General features: G+C 44.1%; 2 protein-coding genes across 2 annotated transcripts in view; one reads left to right on the plus strand and one right to left on the minus strand.

The window, feature by feature from the left end:
- TRAPPC3L (trafficking protein particle complex subunit 3L) overlaps positions 1-22,175 on the plus strand; it is a 503,087-nt gene that overhangs the window by 322,691 nt on the left and 158,221 nt on the right. The gene's annotated exons all lie outside the window — the stretch shown is intronic.
- Positions 2,385-22,175, minus strand: part of CALHM5 (calcium homeostasis modulator family member 5) — a 43,164-nt gene continuing 23,373 nt past the window's right edge. Inside the window, exon 2 of the mRNA XM_078649157.1 lies at positions 2,385-3,924. Coding sequence (XP_078505283.1) covers positions 3,496-3,924 — 429 coding nt within the window. The 3' untranslated portion in view covers positions 2,385-3,495. The remainder of the gene's footprint in view (positions 3,925-22,175) is intronic.

Genomic DNA, 22,175 nt, shown 5'->3' on the forward strand with positions numbered 1-22,175 from the left:
CTCATTCAACCTTTTAGCTGCTAAATAGGAGAATGAACGTCCTCCTGTCCGTACTTTTTTAATACGCCTTGTTCTAGCAAAGGCTAATTGAAGTGACCGCTAACTCCTTGTGGCAACATAAAATTCAATCTTTTCCTGAAGTGTTCTAGGGCCTGTTTTGTGAAGAGCTTTGTGAGTGTGACTAAGTAGTTTAAATGCTGCTCTTTGGCGCATGGGCAACCAATGCAGTTTCTTCAAACACATTGAGGCAGAGTCTAGCTTCCCCTTATTGCAGACAAGTTTTGCAGCAGCGTTCTGCAGCACCTGTAGTCATGTAAATAGGTGCTCATTCATGCCTACAAATAGTGCATTCCCATAGTCCAACAGACTAACTAGCAAGGCTTGCGTCACAGATTGTCTGCAGTCCAACGGTATCTGGAGGAAAAGTCTGGCCAGAAGTTTCAGGATAGAAAAACCTTTACCACAAAGGGACCGCACATGTTCCTTCATGGTCAGGGCCTCATCCATAATGATGCCCAGGTTTTTGGCGTGTTGTTTTGGAATTGGCGCATTGCCTAGAGTGTGTGGCCACCAGGTAGCGTACCACACTAGTTTGGCACCACCAAACGCTATGATTTCGGATTTTCCTGCATTCAGCTTTAAGCAGTGCGTGTGCATCCATTGGGCCATTTCTGTGAGACAGTTGTGCAGCTTTGATTTAGTAATCTCTGGTTTTTCGTCCAAGGCCAACATCAGTTGCGTGTCATCCACATAGGAGCAAATGCCAATGCCCCACTTCCTACCAATTTTAGCCAATGATGCAATATAGACATTAAATAGGGTGGGACTTAGTGAGGCTCCCTGCGGGACACCACAGCCGATGGGGCTGGGTTTGGATTGAAATTGACCGAGATGTACTGATTGTGTTCGGTTACTTAAAAATGAACGTAGCCAGCTCAGTGCATTGAAATAAATTCCTTGTTCATAGAGAATTTCCATCAGGCTGTTATGAGAGATCGTGTAAAGTAATTCTGTTTAGATTTATTGTTTGTAGAAATACCTTATGCGAATATCCTATCATATAATCAGCCTCACAAAATCTGAAGATGTTGCCTTTCATAACCAACACTGGCATTTCAATGTAAAATAAATTAAATATTCGTTGTAACTGTGCCAACTATTGCAGCGTTCACCTGTGGATGGAATGTAACGAAGAGTGTCATGGACCCCAGTTGCTGAGTTTGTTAACAGCGTTGTTCAGGCCTGACTTTATCAAACAGTAACACTTCCATCTAGGAGCCATTTGAAGAACTGGTACTTAAGTGGTATCCATTCCTATGCCTATGATAAGAAGATGGATATGTCTGTGTTTCTTTTCTCCTGCCAATAATGAGTGGCCTGTTATCTTTTTTTCACTCGCAAAGGCATTGTTTAATGATCCATTCAGATGACAAGCGGCTTGCTAGACAACCAAGAGGAGAGAGAGTTTATCTTTGTGGAATCCTGTAGCTACATTTACATGATTTCAAGATCAAAAGACATAACTTTATTTGCAATGTAGAATATAGAAGAAGCCAACAATGCCAGGGCTGTCCTGAGATTTTTGCTTTTATGTTGACGTTGGCATAGTTTTGGTGTTTGACAAGTCTTTACTGTTTGCGTTAGGTTTCTTTAGTAATGGATTGATTATGGCGGTTTGAAGCAGTACTTTTTGGGCAGCACAGAGACAAGGTAATGATGTTTTTCGGTGCTGAGGTGAAGTTGCTTAGTTGTTCTTTGATGCAGCTTGCTGGCCATGGCTATGTTAAGTAAGATGAGGACTGGGTGTTCCAGCCTGATTGGGTCAGTAATGCTATGATAGGTGGTGTGAATGTTCTGAAGACTGAGTAATGTGACAATGGAGGCCATTGTTGGGTGATGGTTATCATTTTTTTAGTTTAATGTTTTAATTTTGATGACAAATAATATGAGTTCACTTTCTCCTAATCTTTGGAAATGGCCACTCACATTCTTCACTCGGACTAGTTCAAGTGATTTAATACATTGTAATAAAATGTTTGCCAGTTTTATGTGTGGTCAGTTAACTGGGTATTACACTGATTTATTTTATCAATTACTACTTTAAGATATCCCTTTATCTTTATCTTGTAGGCGACATTGTTTTGTTCTAGACCTGCTTCCTGCAATTGATGTGCTAACATACTTCCCTTGCTCCTCATAGAAGTCAGTTGTCCATTAAATTACTTATTGACTATTTTATGTTTCAATTTGCCTTTCCTACTTTGTACTGGCCACTGCATCAGGGGATAGTTTTAGATCAGCATCAAATGTATCCAAATTGATATATGAAAGATAGCAAATAAACACTTGTAACTGTAAAGAATACCAATAGCTTCATTCTGAACTAGATTTAAATACCATTCTCATTTTATTTAATACTAGAGTTCACGTTAAACACACGATGTGTAAATAACAAATTCATACCTTATGTGCGATCAATTGCAGTTGAGTTCTGGTACAAGCTTGGTCAAATCAGTGGGGTACTTTAAAGTTAGTGGGGTGCTTTTTGGGGGCACCCAACTGCTTCAAAAACTGCTGGGTTGTCTGTGGATTTTGACACGTGTTGTAATCTTCTAGAGGCTGGGATTTTAATGTAATTTTAAAATTCTGTTGTTGCTAATTTATACAGCACATCATCAATATTGTTTTGGTCTAATGGAGGGATGAAAGTAGATTTCGGCTTAAGGCCAATGTCACATATTTCTGATAAATCAATGGTCGATTGATTAGCTATATCTTTAGTCTGATGTTGTGTGTCTTCTAAGCTTAGAATTTGAGTATCATTTGATGGGCACATTTTAATGCTGTAGTGTTCTAATATAGTTTCTTTTATGTGATTGTCATAGCAATGGGAGTACTTTTCTGATGCATCACCTGACATATTGGATATTGATTAATTTTAATAGAGTCAGAATGCGCTAGGGTATGTGCCACTGATGAGGGAACAGGTTCTAAGAGACTTCTTTGGCCAGTTTCACATCTACAGAGAGGTGGCATAGGATGCTTAGTTACCCAGGGTTCTCTATGATATATTTATATTCACTTAATTGGAATCGTTGGCCTCCTAGGGGAGGGGGACAGTTTCAGGCCTTCTGTTCCCTAGTTCTTGGTGAGGAACGGGAGACTTTTGCATGGACCTTTTATTATAATGTGTCCACAGGAGTTATCAATAATTCTCTCTAAACTTAAGGAGTATTCTGAAACTTTCTCCTCTTAACCCTTAATGCAGTCGAAGTCAATTTGTCAAAGGGAAGTAGGAATGAATGGTTTGTGGTAGAGCAGTCATGGCAGAGTGGTCCTTCTTAGAGAAAATATTTTTGAAAAGTTAAAGTTATCACAATGGGCAAATAACATTAATCCAGAAATAAACAGATTTACTTACAAAGATAGATACATTGTATAAACATTTTCTTTGACACATATAAAAAGTGCAAGTAGTCCTTGGTGATTTGCATGCTAAACTTGTCCATCTACAAAGTCCAGCATTATCTCTTGCTCTCCATTAACATGCTTATCTTTTTTTGCAATACCGTGCTCTTTTTCTGCATCCATACATTTTACGCCGTGTTCCACATATCGATGCATGGTGCTGTAATACTGCTGCTCCCGGCTGAAGGAATACAGAGAGGATACCTCTTCCCAGGCCCTGTTGGATGGCATGTCAAATTCTTCGGGGTCCTTATTCTCAAAAAAACTTGTAAGGTTCCGTTCCGCAAGCTTGCTCGCATAATCTTTCGATAGCTTTTCGAAGTGTTCCTTTTCCTTTTCAATGTAGGTCCTCCAGAAAGTCAACTGGAGGTAGCTCACCTTAGAACGGCAGCTGGCGTAGCAGGTACCCAACAGAGACAGCAAGAGAGTGGTTACAATAAGGCCCCATCCAAGCAACTGTAAAACAAATAAAGGAAGGTATGATCAGAGAAGTTTGGAGTGTTCCATTTCTGCTTTTGAATTTATCTACATTATTATGCAATTATAGGAATCCCTGCAAGTATCTTCAAGTAAGATTTAGGAATCAAGGGTTTGAGATAGTTGGTAGATTTCTATATTATATCATGCACATTTTGTTTTAGGGAATAAGGAACGATATTGTCACAGCTTTAATACCACTAGATCATGCTGTGGATGAGTACCAGAAATGGAATTATGATGTCACGACTCATGATTGTGTAGAACCAGCTTCTTGTGAAAAAAGGTCAAGGGGTACAGCAGTTTCTGCCCAGCATATGACTGGCCACTCCTCAAAAGGCAGTCGTGAGAAATAGGGGATACAACTTAAAGAACCAGGTGAGATAGATAGATGGATGGAACGGGATCAGGTGCAAGCAACAAAGGATTGAGTTTCGAGGTTACCCCCTTGCCTGCGGGGCTAATTCCCCCGCTGAGCTGGGGGGTGGGGGGCCACGCCCATTCCAATGGAACGCCCAGCACAGCAGGGGAATTATCCCCGCGTGGGCGCGGCGCAACGGTCATGACGAGCTCAGCTCATCATGAGCACATGGCCACCGTAGCTCATGACGAGCTGAGCTCATCATGAGCATAGGAGGGGTTAAAGCATTGCTGGAGCAGATGAAGCAGCCATCGGCAACCCCAGTACACGGCCTATCCCTGCTGACGAGGGGTGATACCCCGAAACACGTGTCCAGGGATGGCGAAGACAGCGAAGATAGCAGAAGATCGAAAGATGATGCATCAAACACTTTACTACATTGACCAGAGTCCTTAGGGGCGACACCGCCGGTGTGTGAGTAGTGTGCGACCCCACCCCCATTTGGAGCAGATGAAGCACATGTCGAATGAGCCTGATCAGTGAAGGCCCTTGCTACAAGGCAGAAACAGACAAGATGGATCATGTGCCAGGACCTCGTAGTGGTGCAGACGGGACTGTGAATCATGTAGAGGAAATGAATTATCAGTTGCTATAGTAGCAGGATTAAGGATTCATGTTTTATTTGAGGAGTAGAGGCTATGTGAATCTTTCCCTGTAAAACAGTGCTTAATTTGGAAATGTATGAGTGCTGGTGCCCAAAGCTGAGCTCAGAAGCACGTGGTCAGTGCTATTTGGTGTTGGCACACTGGATACTAAAGCTGCGTAATCTTCAATACACATCAGGCCTCTTTAATTCACTTTAGACACCCTCTTCCCCTTTATCTCACTCTTCCATGTTCCTCCTTTGTCCCCTTTGTGACTTTTTCCTATGTTTCTCGCTCTCGCTCCCTCCTTTCTTTTTCCCCTCTCTGGTCTCTTGCTCTCTGACCTGAAAATAATTGCCAGTCTCCAAAAATAAGTGCGAGTGCCACCACTCGCAACCACCAGCTCAAATTAAGCCCTTCTTATATCTGCTAAGTAACTCAATGAAGGTTATTGACATGGAGAAGTCCTGGGTGCATGGCTATTTCAAATTCTAGACCGAAACATTTTTAGAACTGAGTTATACACATATTCAGGAAATCATGGGATGAGCTTATTAAAGGATGGCCAGTCCTCCATTCCCACTGCACATGTACAGCACATTACCCATAAATATGCTGTCCTACATAAATTCATATTGAACTGGCACCGGTTTGCACAAAACATAAGAGAGTTCACGGCGTATCTTTGGCGAGTTAGGTACCTTCAATAGATGCTCATGACCACTGGAAGATGGATATTTTTCGCAGTAGATGTTGTAAATCCCCCCTCTTTCACTTACATGGTTTTATTGCTGAATTAACTCCGTAAGGGCACCTTTATTGATCACACGAGTCCAGGTGGACTGCTTGTCTGAACACATGCACCTTATAAAAGCTCTATTGCTTTGGGTAGAGTCGTGTAAATCGCATCAGTATGTCACTGAACATATATCCTACTCCAATTTGTTGATATATTTAAAAATAAATCACATTCAGAGGCAATCTTTTGCTGTATTATTTATCGTTCATTCAACTTTCATGGTGTTTCAAAAGTATTTAAGATCGAAATGTTAGTGGAAAATCTGTTAGTGTGCCTACTGCAAGTTAATTCACATATATGAATTACCATTTTGAATCTAATATCTGAAGTTGAATTAAATCTGCGATCACATGCAAACTCTGTCTTTGCCCGATACCAGACAGTGAGGTTTCGGATTATGATGCATCCCGCATCTTTCCCATGTCTACATTCCTCCAGTTCCCTCCCGGAGGAAGTTTTGCCGGGTAAAGAAGCATTCTTTGTCACAAGTATTCTTTCAAACCTTAGAATCCACATGCTACTGCAAGTTCACTGAATGCTAAAAAACGAACAAAGTTTTAGCCTTTGACCCTCAGGGGATAGTAAAGTTGTGGTAGTCATGACTTACTCTTCACCTTAGGGGGAACAACAAGACGCTTTAGTCAGGTGGCCAGCTCCCAGGCAGTCACTTGAAGAAAGATAGGTTCTCAATGATCAGACCATCAGACACATAGAAATGCCATACTCACAGGAACGAAGAGCATCTTGGAAAAGTAGCATGGGTCCAGCAGCGGCTCGAGTCAGGTAAAAGAGCCAGGGCAGGAGGGGGTAGTGTGTGTGGATGAGGTGTGACGGAGACAAATTAAAAAAAAGAAATATAACGTACCTGCCACCCTCCAGCATCGCGCTCTTCTGGTCCTCTCCATTGCAGGCACAGTCTCCCAGACCAGCCTGCGGCCAATCCTGAAGCTGGTCTTATGCATGAGAGCAGCTTTTGGATTGGCCTGAGTGCTGTGACAGACTGGGACCCTGTTCTTGCTCTCTCCAACCCGGCAACACAGCTGGGGTTGGAGAGAGCTTCAGTGGACATGATTGGCCAGCCTGAGACGGCTGGCCAATCTGTCATGCGCACTGACAACAGTGCCCAGCACTCCCCCTCCAGTACTGCCACCCCACTTATTATTATTATATATTATTATTATATAAAATTTATAATGCGCTCAGTTACCCAGGGGCATCCCGGCGCAGTACAGAAACAAGAAAGAAGCACCGAAACAATCACTACACTGGAAACAGATGGGTCTTCAGAAGTTTCCTAAAGAGTAGGATCTTAGGCTCTGAACGGATCTTAAAGGGAAGGGAGTTCCACAGTGCAGCCACTTGCACTGAGAAGCGCCTACCCCCAGAGCGAGCTCTCTTTACTCTAGTTGACTGCAGGAGATGTCTTTGGTCCGAACGCAGTAGGCGTGTGGGCTTATAGGGGCGTGCCATGGGGGGCAAGGATCGGTGGGCTCTTACCATGCAAGATTTTGTGGGCCGTGCACAACGCTTTAAATTTCACCCGTTCCCTAACGGGGAGCCAGTGAAGCGTTTTCAGGGCTGGGGCCGCTGAATGTCTTCTGGGAACGTCCATCAATACTCTAGCGGCTGCATTTTGTACCTGTTGAAGGGTTGTCAAAGTCGCTTCGGGAGCCCCGAGAAACACCGCATTCCCGTAGTCAAGCCTCGACAAGATTAGACCACGAATCAAAAGCTTCCTCGCTGGATCAGGGAGCAGTGGTAAAACCTTGCGAGCTGACCGAAGCAAACCAAAGCACACCCCTGCGGTCTTCCTGGCGTGGGTCCTAAAGGATAGATCTTCCTCCAACCATACTCCCAAGGTCTTAATCTCCTTATTTGGGGACGGAGGGTCACCCAGGGACCGGGGCCAGCAGCTAGCAATGATAGAGGGACTGGATTTTCCCATGAGCATCAGCTCAGTTTTCTCCCCATTTAGCTTGAGGGCAGAGTGGGACATCCAACGATGGACGTTAGCAAGGCAGTCATGAAAGACTTCAGGTTGTTCCACCAACTGGGTGAGCCCTACCACCAGCTGAGTGTCATCAGCATAGCCAATGAGCTTCACTCCTGAAGGGGCGACCACTCTTTCAAGCGGAGTCATACAAGTATTAAATAAGGTAGGGCTCAAAGATGAGCCCTGCGGGACTCCACATTGAAGAGGGAACCAGGCCGACTGCTCTACCCCTTCCCAGACTTGATAGTAACGGTTAGAGAGGAAGGATTCGAGCCATTTCAAGGCCAGCCCTGTCACACCCACCTCTGACAGACGTTGGAGGAGCACCTGATGGCTTACGGTGTCAAAGGCAGCACTCAAGTCCAGGAGGATCACTGCCACTGACCCTCCTGAATCTAGAATGCTCCTAGCTTCCTCCACTACTGCCAGTAAGGCTGTGTCCGTTCCCTGACCAGGGCGGAAGCCCGTCTGGGAGTCTCCCAGCAGATGATGGAACTCAAGATGGTAAGAAAGCTGACGATTGACCAGCTTTTCTGCGACTTTAGAAAAGCCGGGCAGAAGTGAGATAGGCCTAAAGTTGGCCAAATTGGAGGAATCTAATGCTGGTTTCTTCAATAGTGCTTTTACCACCGCTTTTTTCCATCTCTGAGGCACTGTGCCCTGGGAGAGTGAAAGATTGATGAGGTCAGTAAGCGGAGAGGACAAGGTGTCTGCCACTAGTTTAAGATATTTCATGGGCACTGGGTCACTAGGAGACCCACTCTTCATCCCCTTCAAAACCTGTGTGACCTCTTCCTCTGAAAAGGGGCCGAAGGAGGACAACTCAGCGGGGCATATTACCGGGCTAAGGTCCAACTCAGGGAGCTGAGATGTCGCCGGTAATGAGAGTAGGATCTTCTCTATTTTCGAATGAAAGAAGTCCGCGAGTTCTTCGCATTTTTCCTGAGGGTTGTCATGCACAACTGGGGGGATTGGGGCTTTCAGGAGTTCCTTAAAAATTTTAAAGGATTCACCTGGTGAGTTGCTTGCCCTCTCGATCCTATCGCTGAAGAAGCTCCTTTTGGCATCCTTCAGCGCGTTTTTATATTTCCTCATCGCTCTCTTATAGTCTAATCGACAGTCTTCCGTCCGCTTTCTCCTCCATGCACGTTCTAGTCTCTTGCATAGTGTTCTGAGACCCCTAAGTTCGAGAGTATACCATTGAGCGGAACCAACTCTTCTTTCCCTAATGAGCCTTCTCTTTTTAGGAATCAATAAATCCAAGGTATTAGTCAACCAGTTACCTATATGCTGGTCAGCAATAATGGGGTCAGTGGCAGGGGGAGGACAGGTTCTTGCTAACTCTGCCGCCCAATTATCCACTGGCAACCTTGACCAGAGTCGTTCCACTGTATGCTGTCTAGGAGCAGGGTCTCTCCACTTCCCCAGCTGCCATCTAAGAGGGACTAGATAATGGTCCGTCCAGGGGAGCGCCAGCGGCTGGAGGGCTTGCAGGTTCCCAGAGTTGGCAAAGGCAACATCCAGCTGATGACCCCTGTTGTGGGTACTACCAACATTCACAAGATGGAGATCGAGTGCAGCCAGCATACTTTGTAGATCTCTCGCCACTACATCAGAGGGATCATCAAAATGTAGATTGAGGTCCCCGAGGACTACAAAGTTGGAGGACGCGGCAGCCAATGGTATCACTGCCTCAATAAAAGAGTCTACGAAATTACCTAGCGTTGCGGGAGGCCGGTACACGAGAAGGCCAGATAAAGAGATAGTAGGAGATAAGCGTAGGGAAAACTGACAGCCTTCCGAGTTATTAATGCTACAATCTTCCGCTTTGCATACATATTCATCTCTGTACATTATGGCCACTCCTCCCCCCCTCCCGCCCAGCCTGTCCAGATGGTACATAAGGTATCCCGAAGGTAGAGCTTTAACAATATCTGGATCAGAGCAGGGAGCTAGCCAAGTTTCCGTAAGGAACAAGGCATCCAGGTTGTAATCTAACATCAGGGTGTTAATTTCCGTTGCGTGGCAAGGTACAGACCTGCAATTAAGCAAAGCCATGGAAAACAAAGTCCGATCCTTACAGGAGTAACCTACGCCACATACAGAACATTGAGCGTATGGGGTCCCTTCTACCCACTGATAGCTACAGCTGGAATGTCTGGGAGCGCGTAACGACAGCAGGGTATCCCTAGAATACCTGAGTGTAGAGTCCATGTGGGCAACGGTATTGAGCAGAGTAGCGTGCCCTGTGCCCGTCTGGGCCCGGACGGGCCCAGACGGGCTTAACTCTGGCGAAACTCCGGCGATATTCCGGTGAAGACGCTGCGTGATGACGCTGCGCGTCGGCATGGCTGATTTTATGTACGCCGAGCGCCTGGAGACTATCGCGCTAACCGCGCCGCCGGCAGTGTCCCCCCTCCCAAGATGTCCACCACAACAAGGCAATGGGCAGGGACCCGCGAAAAAACGCGGTGATCTACCGATTAGAGTGGGGGTAAGGTGGCAGCAGTGCGAGTCAGCGAGTGGCCTTATTTAAAATCAAGGCAGAAGGTAAAATAATAAAAAACAATATGACAAAAACGGGGCTTTTTAAAAATGAATTAAATTGTGCAGCTTGCAGCAAGGAGGCTGTAATGCGCGGGCTTTCTTAGCGTTCTGCCTTTCAAGACTCGACACAAGAAAAATAAGACAATAATAAAACGGGGTTTAAACCCATTTTATTATCGTTGTATGTTTCACGTTTTTGAGGGTGCTAAAGGGAGGGGGGATGCTCCTCCGCCACAGCAGAGGAGCCGCGGCTGCATGGGTCTTCGGTTTGCCCCACTTGATCTCTTTTTGCTAACTCCAAGCTGCAGCATAGGGAATAACCCCTTTGTAGATGTTGATGAGCGCTCTCCTCATCAGGGGAGGCTCAAAAAACTTGTGGAAGCCAAGCATCTAACTGCACTCCTCTATGGATCTGATGGGTAGAGAATTTCCATAGAATATTATATTTATTTTGGATGAATCCTTACCTCATATGTGTGCTCAGAGTGTCGGGCACCTATATGGCAATTTGTCTGTTGTCCTTACTTAATATATAGACCTCTCCTCGCATTCTAATCATGATTTGATGTGCGATATTGCCTTATCTGGGTCCAGGCTGTCCCCCATAACTACCTTGTATCTTCAGAATGATATAGAGGAAGATATTTCAGGATTCAGTCAAACTGATAGTCCAGTGTATGTCAATGTCTTGTAGTTGCTCTTGGTGTTGCTATTCCAGTATGAAGTATATCCGTGTCTGGCTGTTGCTTTGAACTTCATTTGGGGAAAAAAAGATATCTGAATATATTATTTTCCTTTAGGGGGTGTGTGGAGTGTACTGGTGTAGTCGAATAGAGTTTATATATTTTTTTTTAAATACCTCCAAAGGCAGCACTTTGATGCACTTTCATATGTATTTGTGGTATATGTAATGCTAGAAGCAAATGTTTGCAGTTGAAAGTAGGGGTTAGTGTTATAAGAACAGCTGAATACACCGGTTTGATAGTGCTAACAATGGATTGTGATGAAAAATGTTTGATGTGAGTAGCAGATACATTTGAAAATATTATCATATCCAGCAATTATATTTTGGACCAAACTGTCAATAGCAGGCCTTACCTCCTTCCTTTTTACTTGCTCCTTTCTTGGGGGAAGGGTGTCCTTTCACAAGCCACCATATACTTCGTAAATAGAAATATGAAGTAACGAAAGGACGCAAAGCAAAGTGGCAAAACAAGGAGGGGACGCACGGAAGCCAACGGAGTGGAAGACTGGAGACAACCAAAATGGAGGAAGGCTGAGGTCACCTACATGAAGAAAAATCACAAGGCACAAAAGTCCGGTGAACAGCTTTTACAACGCAACTTTTACACCGAACTACCTTTACCATGCAACTTGTACAACGCAAGTTGTTACAACGACTTGCGCTGGGGGGCGCTCTAGGATAGGGAATAGTTTAATTTACTATCCAACACCTTCCCTACTATCCAAGGGGACTGGAGTTGCAATAGTAAATTAAACTATTCACTATCCAGCGCCCCCCAACGCAAGTCGTTGTAATGACTTGCGTTGTAAAACCTGCGTGGTAAAGGCATGCGTTGTAAAAGCATGCGTGCTGACGACATACATCCCAAAAGTCCTCTTGCAGAACAACCACAATAGAAAATAAAGAGGAATACACCAATACAGAACTTTGAGAAAAGGGAATGTTATGAAAATGGATGCAGATTATGCCAAAGGCAGACTATCCCCAAGCATTGCAAGGGAGGTACAAAGTGCTTTGTGATAATGGTAATTCTTATAGTGTGAGGTATTACTGTATAATATTCTGCATGTGATATTCCACATTCTGGTATGACATGTAAAGGTTCAGAACAGGAGGGTGGAGAGCAGGAGAAGGTGAGGAGTTGCTGTGCAAGGTGTGACCTGTATGTGTGGGTTGCCATGGAATGAAGGAGTTGTTCTACTACCTTCAGTGTAGAGTGATTGCTACATTCTTGCCTAAAATAGTCTTCATTGCTAGTCCTTTCCATGGTCACCCGAAAGTGCTTTTTTGCCACCTTGAATTAGGAAACCATAGATGAATTTTTAAACCCGAGTTGGGACTTCGATAATAACCGGAGCCACAAACAGGTGTTGATGTCTTTCATGTCTACCAAACATAGAAGAATAGAGTCCTTCCTTTTAAAAAAATGTTTGTGGCACATTCTGTGGCACTTTTATTTCACTATTTAGTCATTTTACCATATTAATAAGTAGGGGTGGGCGGAATTTGCGTAATCGTGTTACGCAAATCTCCGCGAAACGGAAAAAATCTCTGCGAACACGCAGAAATTCCACGAACATGCGGAGTTGCTTTTTTACTGTTCCCAATCGCTGTTTGCGTGCTCGGGGGAAAATATCTCACGAACACGCATTTTGTGAACGCGAACAAGCAAAAATGTTTGCGAAGTCGCGGAATGCAGACTTTTGGGCAATTTTGCATTCTCCGCGAAACGCGAAATTACCCAAATTCCGCCAGCGGAACAGAATTTACCGCCCAGGCCTATTAATAAGACCACTAGTCCCAGAGTTCTAAAATAAAGTGAGACTGGGCTAATTAATCACTCATGAACCTAGCAAACTAGTAGGCAGGCATGGAAAGGTGACTGGTTACCCTTTGAAAATGGTGTGCCACTACAAGGCACAACATTTAAAATTGTCTCCATACTCTTCACATGTATTGCCGCATCTTCTTCCATGAATATTTTTTTTCCTTTAAAAAAATATAAATAAATAAATAAATCTGGTACTTTCATTACTTAAAGTCAAAAACACCTTAGCTATACCAGTTTCTGCATCAGTTATTTATGAGCTATCATTATGCACAGTTATTTTGCGATATATTTTACTTAAGTTATTATCCTATTTATTACATTCATCTAGTCGGCAACATCTGGTTCTGAGATGACTTTCCTGCTTAAATACTCGTGACAGAGGGCCCCATATGTCCTTAGGCCTTGAGGTCTCAGGAAGTTCTTCAGGATAGAGTCCCATGTTCTCCCTGCAGTATACCTTCTGGAGACAATTTGTGCGCTTAGGAGCTGACTTTTTCCACCAGTGCATAGCAACTCTCATATTAGCCAATAATAGCGCAACTGCTGTGAAAGTACGTATGCTGCCTTTCAAATTCGAAAGCAAACTCAACAGGCACACGTGTGGGCTACATTGTATTGTTTCTGCTGTCATGTCTCTCAAACTTTGTATTACAGACATCCAGACATCTTTGATCCAAGTACATTCCCGTGCTAAATGCATAAAATCTGTTCCCTTCCACCTACATCCCTACATTCATCATTTTCCCCGAGACCATACCTGTGCAGCCTAGCTGCCAGAGGCGTAGCTAGAGCTTGTGGTGCCCGGGCCTATCCCTCAGATTGCCGCCCCTGGGAGGGGGGGGGGGGGTGATGGACGGCGAGCACTTGAAAGAGGTCCGAGAGACACGTAGTATCGCCGCTAATAGTTACCTCGATCATGCAAGTTACATGCACATACATGACACGGTCCAAGGCTACACAGTTGAATACACCAGTGACTGGCAGTACAAAAGAGAACACACAGACTGCATGATCTATCTGGGGACTCAGAAAAACCACTTGTGGCATCAGAGAGCTGCTTGAACAATTACCTGGTAATCCCCTCAGCACAATGCAAACATGCACATACATGACACTGTTCAGGGATCCCAAATCTACAGCTGACATTAAATGAACATACATCATGGTCCCCCCCATTAAAGCAGTGGGGACCTGCACAAACGTGATGTGCTCTGGGGACCCAAAACCAACTTAACAGTGTCGAAGCCTGTGATTCTTTATCTTTCAAAAACAGCAAATTAAATATTCACAGGGAATGACTCACTGTGTGCCCTTAAAATTAAACGCAGTACAAAGAGGTCAGTCAGCTCCACCTTGCCAACACTGACCGGATACAAAGCCCGCTGTGGTGGCCCAAAGGCAACAACCAGGGGTAGTGCCCGGTCATTACTTCTAAGAAGCAGCAACCAACTCCCTGATAGTTACTGGGCACCTATGCAGCAGATGTCTTAACCCTATAAAAATATTAAGAAATGCAGACTTTGTAACCAATTAAGCATCAAAGATCTACAAACATGCTTCTCCTTGTTGCCAATTTCTTTGTGGCAGGGTTTTAAAAAAATGTAAAATTAGTTGAGGCCCAGATTTTGCTTTGGGATTGTGCCTTTTTTTTAGCACAACCCCAAAGCAAAATCAAATGTGTAAATCTCATAATGGGCTTAAATGCACTCATGATATACCTAATAAAAACAAATGTGTGTGATCATAATAGCCGACTGGCAGGCATTACATTTCCAAACAAGCACACAAGAGGCCACGAGAACCTGCTACAGCAAAGCAACAAATCAAGAAGATGTCAGGAGATTAATAAATAGGCCTTTGACTGTGATACTTGCACTACCTAAATCTGCTGGTCCAGAACAGCTCTGCCTGGTATTGTGCGTATTCTTACTAGCACAAGAAACACATCGTTCCTGTAAAATACGATATGAGAGACAAGTGGAGATGAGAAGAGAACAAAGAGAAAGCTATTAGAAAACAACAAATGTGAGAAAATAATAGGTGGAAGCCAGAGGAAAACAGGAATGTGATAGAATGCAAGTTCTAGTTGCACTCAAGATGTAAAACCAAAGGAGATGGAAGTGAAAGAAAGTGAGAGAAAGAGGATAAAAGTTGCATAGCGCGAGGAAATTGGAAGAAATAGAAATGAGAAAATTAGACTTGTAAAGATGCAGTTGAGATATAGGCAAGAAGAGATTAAGAGTTGGACTGAATGTTGAATTGAGTAGAGCACTGTTAAGCATGAAGGTGACGGTAGAAGATAGGTAGGCGAGCATCTGAGCTGTAACTGGGTGAAATTTTTTGAGAGAATGAAAGAGTGAGATATAGGACACACCGTAATGGGAAACTGGTGCAAAGGGGAAGATTTTAAGGTGAAAGGAAACTCAAAAAGATAGATTTGAGGGAAAGAGTGGTGAATGTAAGATAAAAACAGAGTCAAAAGAGGCTTGGGATTATGTGAAAAGGAAAATGGAATACTAGGTATGAGGTGCAGGTCAAAGAAAGACAATGAATTGTTGCGAGGAGAAACTATATAGAAGTGAAAGAGGGGTGGGTTAGGGTACGTTAGATGGAAGTTCAGCAGGAGACTGTAAATAAATGAAAATAAGGACCTTCAAATGGCTAAAAGACCCCCTAGCCTCAGCTCAACGGGAAATGGTTTGCGCTGCCAGGCAATTCAGTTGGTTGATTTGATCACTTCAGATGTCTAAGTCTGTAGCCGGAGGGTCACTGATTTGAATCCTTGTTGGCACACAGAATAGTGACTTGTATTTATGGTGCTATGAGGGCACAATCTGTGACAGAAAGCAGAGTATGTATGCAATTACTTTAAATATTGTATTACACACAGTATAAAATAGACTGCACGCAGCATAAGATAAGATAGTTTGTTGCCTGGAGGAGGCCAGTGACATGATTGTTTGCAACACTCATGTGAGACGCATTCATTAACACACTTGCACAAAACACTGTTGCTGCATAATGTGTGTGTAATGTAAAGTCATCTGGTGGAAATACAGAGATTTGGCGCAACGTTAAGGGTTAACCGTAACAAATATAATTCGAAAATTAATTACAATAAAAGAAAGCAAACAATGCAATTGAATGTTGAAAGATGCTCCCTGAGAATCAAGCCCTGGGGATTAATGGTTGATAGGTGGTGAAGCATGTTAAACCACAGTGATGTGGAGCAAGAATGGTTAATGTTTCGAAATAAAGAAATGTGCAGGGCAAATAAATAGATACAAGACAAAGACGACATGAAGCACGTTAAGTGTGATTGTCAGCTGCTAAAATACAAGTGAAATACATGCAGATTAAAGGAAGTAGTAGATGTACATGGGTGAGTCTTGAGCAAACCAGGTAGGCTGCATTATGCTAAACTTACATGAGATGCTGTTGGGTGTGTCTATTTAAATATATTGCCAAAATAATACCACACATTATGGGTAAATTAAAGAAGACAATAACAATCAAACTGAAAATGAAGGGATGTAAAGCCAGGGAATCGAACCCTGAATGTACATGAGATAATTAATCATGGAGATTATGGAATGAGCTGTATTGTGCTATACTACTGTGACCCCATGTTAGATGTGCCCATTAAAATATATTACCAACATAAGTTAAAATAAATTGAGTAAGCTACATCTGAATTATATATTAGAGAAGACAATTGTGCCAGGTACATGACTTATATAGGGGTCCTGCCAGAGAGATTCAACACTTGATGTGCATTGACAAGTCACAGATGGTACACAGTAAGAAGCGTTCTACTGTACATTGTTGTTTTGAGTAAAGAGCAGCCTCAAAGTGCATAGCTGCCAAGCTTTCAAATTGCTATGTGTGATATTTTCATAATTTTATTGTAATTAGGAGTACACCGCCGCAGACAATTGCACCAGTTTTGAAGTCTTCTTAGAGTTTCTCATTGCAAAAATGGGTATAATTACTGATATATATATATATATATATATATATATATATATATATATATGTTTCCCTCGTCTTCATTGCTTGAGTTTTGCTCGCAAAAAAGTGTCACTCATAGTCGTTGAAATGTCACTCATAATTACAATTTAATTATGAAAATATCAAACATAGCAATTTGAAACCTTAGCAGCTATGCTCATAGTCGTTGTCATAATTACAGTGAAGTTATGAGAAAATGTCACACATCTGAGACCTTGGCAGCTATGTTGCCACTCTGCCTGCCACTCACTAAAGAGCCCCCCTGAAAACGTTAAGATCTTACCTCCTCACTCAACCTCCAGCATCACTCCACAGTGGTGGCAGCCAGTGCCAGGGTCTCTATGGCAGGGGACCAGGGTTGGTTAACTTCTGCTGCAGCAGCCAGCAAATCGCCCATCACTGCCACTGCAGGCCCAGACAGACCAACAACAAGCAAGCACAAACGCGGGACGTCGCAGCGGCAATTGGCAGCACTGCAGGCGCACAACAAGTAGGTCAGGTTCGCTTGGCCACTTGGCGCTTGCACTTTCAAACGTGGCCGCGCGCGCGGCACTGGTGGACCGTTGCGGCGGCCTTATACCTCCTGGATAAATTGCGAGCACAGCATACATGCGCCTTCACCATGCGGCAGGCAGGACACGGTCTCAGTCAGGCTCGGCAGCACCCGCGCAGCAGGGCGACCTTGGGCCCACAGGCCGCGCCAGGATCTTGGTCTTGGCCTCCGAGCCGGTAATGTAATCTCTGTTGATGCTGCAGTCGGTTTCGGCCTCGGCTGCTGAAACTGGGAGAGCGTTCAAGAATGTCAGGAATGCGCTACATTCAGGCTGCTGCCACACAACGGCAACCTGCGAAGGCACGGTGCATCGTGAGTGAGGCCTTCCCCTAAAGTCCTGGAGAGTGTACTGAGGCTGTGCATTTCTGTCACTCGGGCGGGCACTGTTTGCACCAGCTCTGACCGATGCACCGCAGCAGCAGTGCACGCTGAAGAAACCCCCGAACAACACCCCTTTCCCCCTTATCACTTCCTGGATCACTAGGCTGCGCCGCCACATTACCTGCAAAAGCAATCCGCACAACAGACGCACTTCTTTATTAACAGATGTATTCATGCAAATATCTTCAAGTTGAAGCATTAAATTGATCTTCATATACAAGCATTTTATAGGTACACACCTAGTGCAGTCTACTACATGATTCCTTTATAATTTATTTGGAGACACTGACACTACTGTGACTGACAGTAGTGTCAGTGAGTGTCCCCAAATAATGTATAAAGGTCACCGCAACGGGCCCCCAAATAGTGCTGCCTGAGGCGGACCGGCCCCACCGCCCCGCCCCCCCCCCCGCCTCTCCCCAGCTACGCCGCTGCTAGCTGGTGTGTAGTACATTTGCTGTATATATTTAAAATGAATAATGCTTCAATTGAAACTAGACAGTGTTCCTATTCCTCCTGTGACAAATTAGGTACCAGCCTTTCATTCCAGTGCATAAGGGCTCTGTTGAGTGTGCTCTTTTTCTCCTCCAGGACCATCTTGTATAATTTGGTTACTAATTTACATATTGTGGGGCTTGCAAGAAGCACCTATAATGTGCAGAGTGTTGATGGTTCCCCTGGGAACGGAGGGTACAATTCTCGCATAGCTGCCTGGAGCTTGTGATATACGAATGTGAATAGTGGTGCTTTGTTCTATACATCTCGTAAATGGATGTATGACATTACAACGCATGTTTTTACCACGCATGCCTTTACAACGCGGTTTTTACAATGCAAACCTTTACAACGCATATCGCTTTGGGGTGCTGGATAGTGAATAGTTTAATTTACTATTCCAACTCCAGTCCCCGTGGACACTAGGGAAGGTGTTGGATAGTAAATTAAAGTTATTCCCTATCTTAGAGCGCCCCCGAGCGCAATGCGTTGTAATGGGTTGCGTTGTAAAAGTTGCGTCGTAAAGGCACTGCATGGTAAAAGTTGCGTTGAAAAGGATGTTTCCTCTCGTAAATTGTCAGCACCTACAAATGACCCCACTGGAAATACATAATTCATCCTTTCTATACCTGCCTGTTTTAAAATCGGGAGTGCCCCCTGCTCATGTGTAACTGACAGGACTGGGTGGTATCCTATAGGAAGTGATGGGGAATATAGTGAAAGTTTGTTAGCTCTGACTCCTAGGGCCCACTAGGCAGAAATGGTGCAATGCATTGTATTGATTTCTGTGCACGGTATTCTCCATCTATGATGTAGTAGCACATTCCGAAGCGGTATAGCGTGAGCATCTCTGTCTTCCACCGCCAAGTGTGGTGTATACATGTGAGGGTTATACCAATAATGTGCACAATGTGCATGTGTGCATAGACAATACAAATACAGATCTGGTACGCCAAACCCTCCATCTTTGTAAGGCATAGTAATTACATTTCACTACACCCCGAGTTGTTTTTCCTCCCATATGAGCTTTATCAGATGAGATAGTATATTGGCAAATAAGGAGCTGGGCAAGACAATAGGTATATTTATGAACAGGTAGAGAAAACACGGGAGAACTATCATTTGTAAAAGAGCTATGGTGTCTGCAAGTGATAGTGGATTTCTTATTCATGTATCAACTTGATTCTCCAATTTAGTGAGTGCCCTGCCATACTTTTCCCATATCACCAATTCTGGGTCTCCGTGAACCCACACTCCCAAATACTTCACTGGGTGTGCGGACCATTCAAGGGTATATTGAAGCGCATATGGTGAGGTGCACCTTGTCAGAGGAATAAGCGTCAATTTGTTCCAATTTATACTAAGCCCTGCATGCTGCTCAAAGCGAATGTATTCCCTGAGACTTAGTAAGAGATTTGTCTCCAGGTCCCTGACATATAGAACCATGTTATCTGCATATAATAAAATATTAATTACCATGCCTCTGCTGTATAACACATGCCATTAGTTCTAAAATCAATAAGAACAGCAGCGGGGACAAGTGGCAGCCCGGTCTAGTGCCCGTATGTATAGATAACACTCCCAACATGTGCCCTTCTATGCGTACTCTCGCCAACGGAGAGACGTATAACAGCCCTATCCAGTTCCGGAAGACCCTAGGAAGCCCCACTCTTTAAAATATTCAGAACATGTTACTCCATTCAATGGAATCGAAAGACTTGGCGGCATCTAACAATATTGCCACAGCCTTGAGATCCAGATTGAGCTGGTGATATAGTGCAAATATCGTATGCAGATTGTGTGTGGTAGATCTGGTTGGGATGAATCCCAATTGATCCAGGAGTATCACAGTCATTAGTAAAGGTTGTAGTTTGGTGGCTAGTATTTGTGCTAGTATTTTAGCATCTGTATTGATGCGTCGGTGGCTTATCAGGCTTTAGCAAAGCTATTATTAAGGCTTCACGTAGAGTGGAAGGAAGGATGCCCTTTCCAAATGCTTTTCCTGTATGTTTCCAAGATATATGGTGCCAATAGATCAGCAAATGCTTTGTAAAATTCACTAGTGAGCCCATCTGGACCTAGTGCTTTTCTGTTTAGTAAAAAACTTATGGCCTCACGTATCTCAGCTTCCTCAATAGGTTGACTCAAATATACCATTGGTCCATTCGACAGCAATACGAGTGCAATATACGATAAATAGTTATCTAGCCTCTCTGTATCTGTCTGCTCCAGGAAAGCATAGTTTCCCCTATAATATTGTTCGTTTTCCATTGGAATCATAATGATCGACTCCATCATAGTCTGTGATCTAGATAATGGGAGGTTGACTCTTGTCTGCTGCTATTCCGATGGCCAGGTTATGCCCTGGTCTCCCCCCTCGTCATATGCTCTCGTGACATGTCGCCTAGCCATATATTGTACTTCACTTTTTCCCAAGTCGTTATAGTCCATCACTTGTTTTCTTATATTGGCCAAGGTGTCAGGGCTTGGCATGGTTATGTATTCCTGCTCTAAGGGTTTTATAGTGTCTTCTATAGGATGTATTAAACAGGGGAAACCAGGAGCTATATTTAAACAGGTCCTGCACATGTGCTCGAAGGCAACTATGTAAATCACAACGGAGTGCAGTTCCTTAGGGAAGGGGAAAGATAGGCCTTTTATGGTATGCCCTCACACACCCCGAAGGATGTCATGCTTCATCATCGGGCCTGCTCCTCATTGGGCCGGCGTTGCAATGCCCATCAGGCACCCGCGAAGGGGCTCTTTGGCGGAAATCTTTTGGTGATGAAGCCGTAGGGTGAGTGCGTGTGTGGGCTAGGATAGTGCAGTGAGTGTGAAGGATAGAATAGGTCTACCCTAACGTGTTGTATTTATTATTGAAGGACACTAGCCTAAGTAAAAGACTGGGCCCTAACTGGATATGATGGTCCTTTAGGGCTAATGTGGTGCATAGGTCGACATGTTTCATGACCAGTAGCCCCTAACGGGTCAAGTGGCACTTCATCAGTGCTGAGGAAAGAAGAAAAATGAGTACTCTGGCACTAAGGCAATACTGGTTGGGAATTACCGGTCGGTAACCAGATGCGGTAAAGCGCCCCGGTCAGAGGATCCCGAGGTAAAAGACCTAAGGGAAAGGGGAGGGAGAGATAAAAACAACAAGAAAGGACCATAGTCTGGTTTACACATTGTTATTGCAAACAGAAATATGGGTTAAAGTTCAGCGAGAATATCAGTGCAGAGTGGGACTACCTACAAGTACAAGAGGGGAAGGTGTCTGTAGCACTTGTGATAGTATGTTATTGGTTAGTATCCAGAAACTGTAAATTAATTCATTCAATTGGAGCTCACAGTGCCAATGAGCATGGATATGGCTACGGTGAGTAGAGTAGAACTTAACTAGGAAGCAGCGATGCGTGAAGGCATCTACCAGCAAGTTTATATTCATAAATAGTAGTAACAGCGCATTCATCCGAACGTGCCAAGGCAATCATACAAACACACACTCTGCCAAATGTGCCGTCCATACACTTGGTTCTTAGCTTATTGATCCGTATCTCATAATGTCAAAGAATGGAGCTTCAAGTGTGACCTCCGTTGCGCGTAGACATAACCCAAATGTGGAGTGCACTTAAAATTAAACAGTATCAGAGCCAGTGACAGGACGCCGGCGGCGTTTTGCACCGTCACGAATAAGACAAACTCACCCCAGCTATGTAGGGTAAAAGGCTGGCGGGGATGGCATACTGGTGCATACTCACGGCAGGTCTACAGAGCTACTAGCTTAGATCCTACCCTCTGTCCAGGCTCTGTGCCGGAGAGTTCCGGGTCTGGAATATTTGAAGACCTCGTGTCACGTAAGGATGTGGACCT

The sequence above is a fragment of the Lissotriton helveticus genome, chromosome 6 (assembly GCF_964261635.1).
Source record: "Lissotriton helveticus chromosome 6, aLisHel1.1, whole genome shotgun sequence".
Taxonomy (NCBI): Eukaryota; Metazoa; Chordata; class Amphibia; order Caudata; family Salamandridae; genus Lissotriton; species Lissotriton helveticus.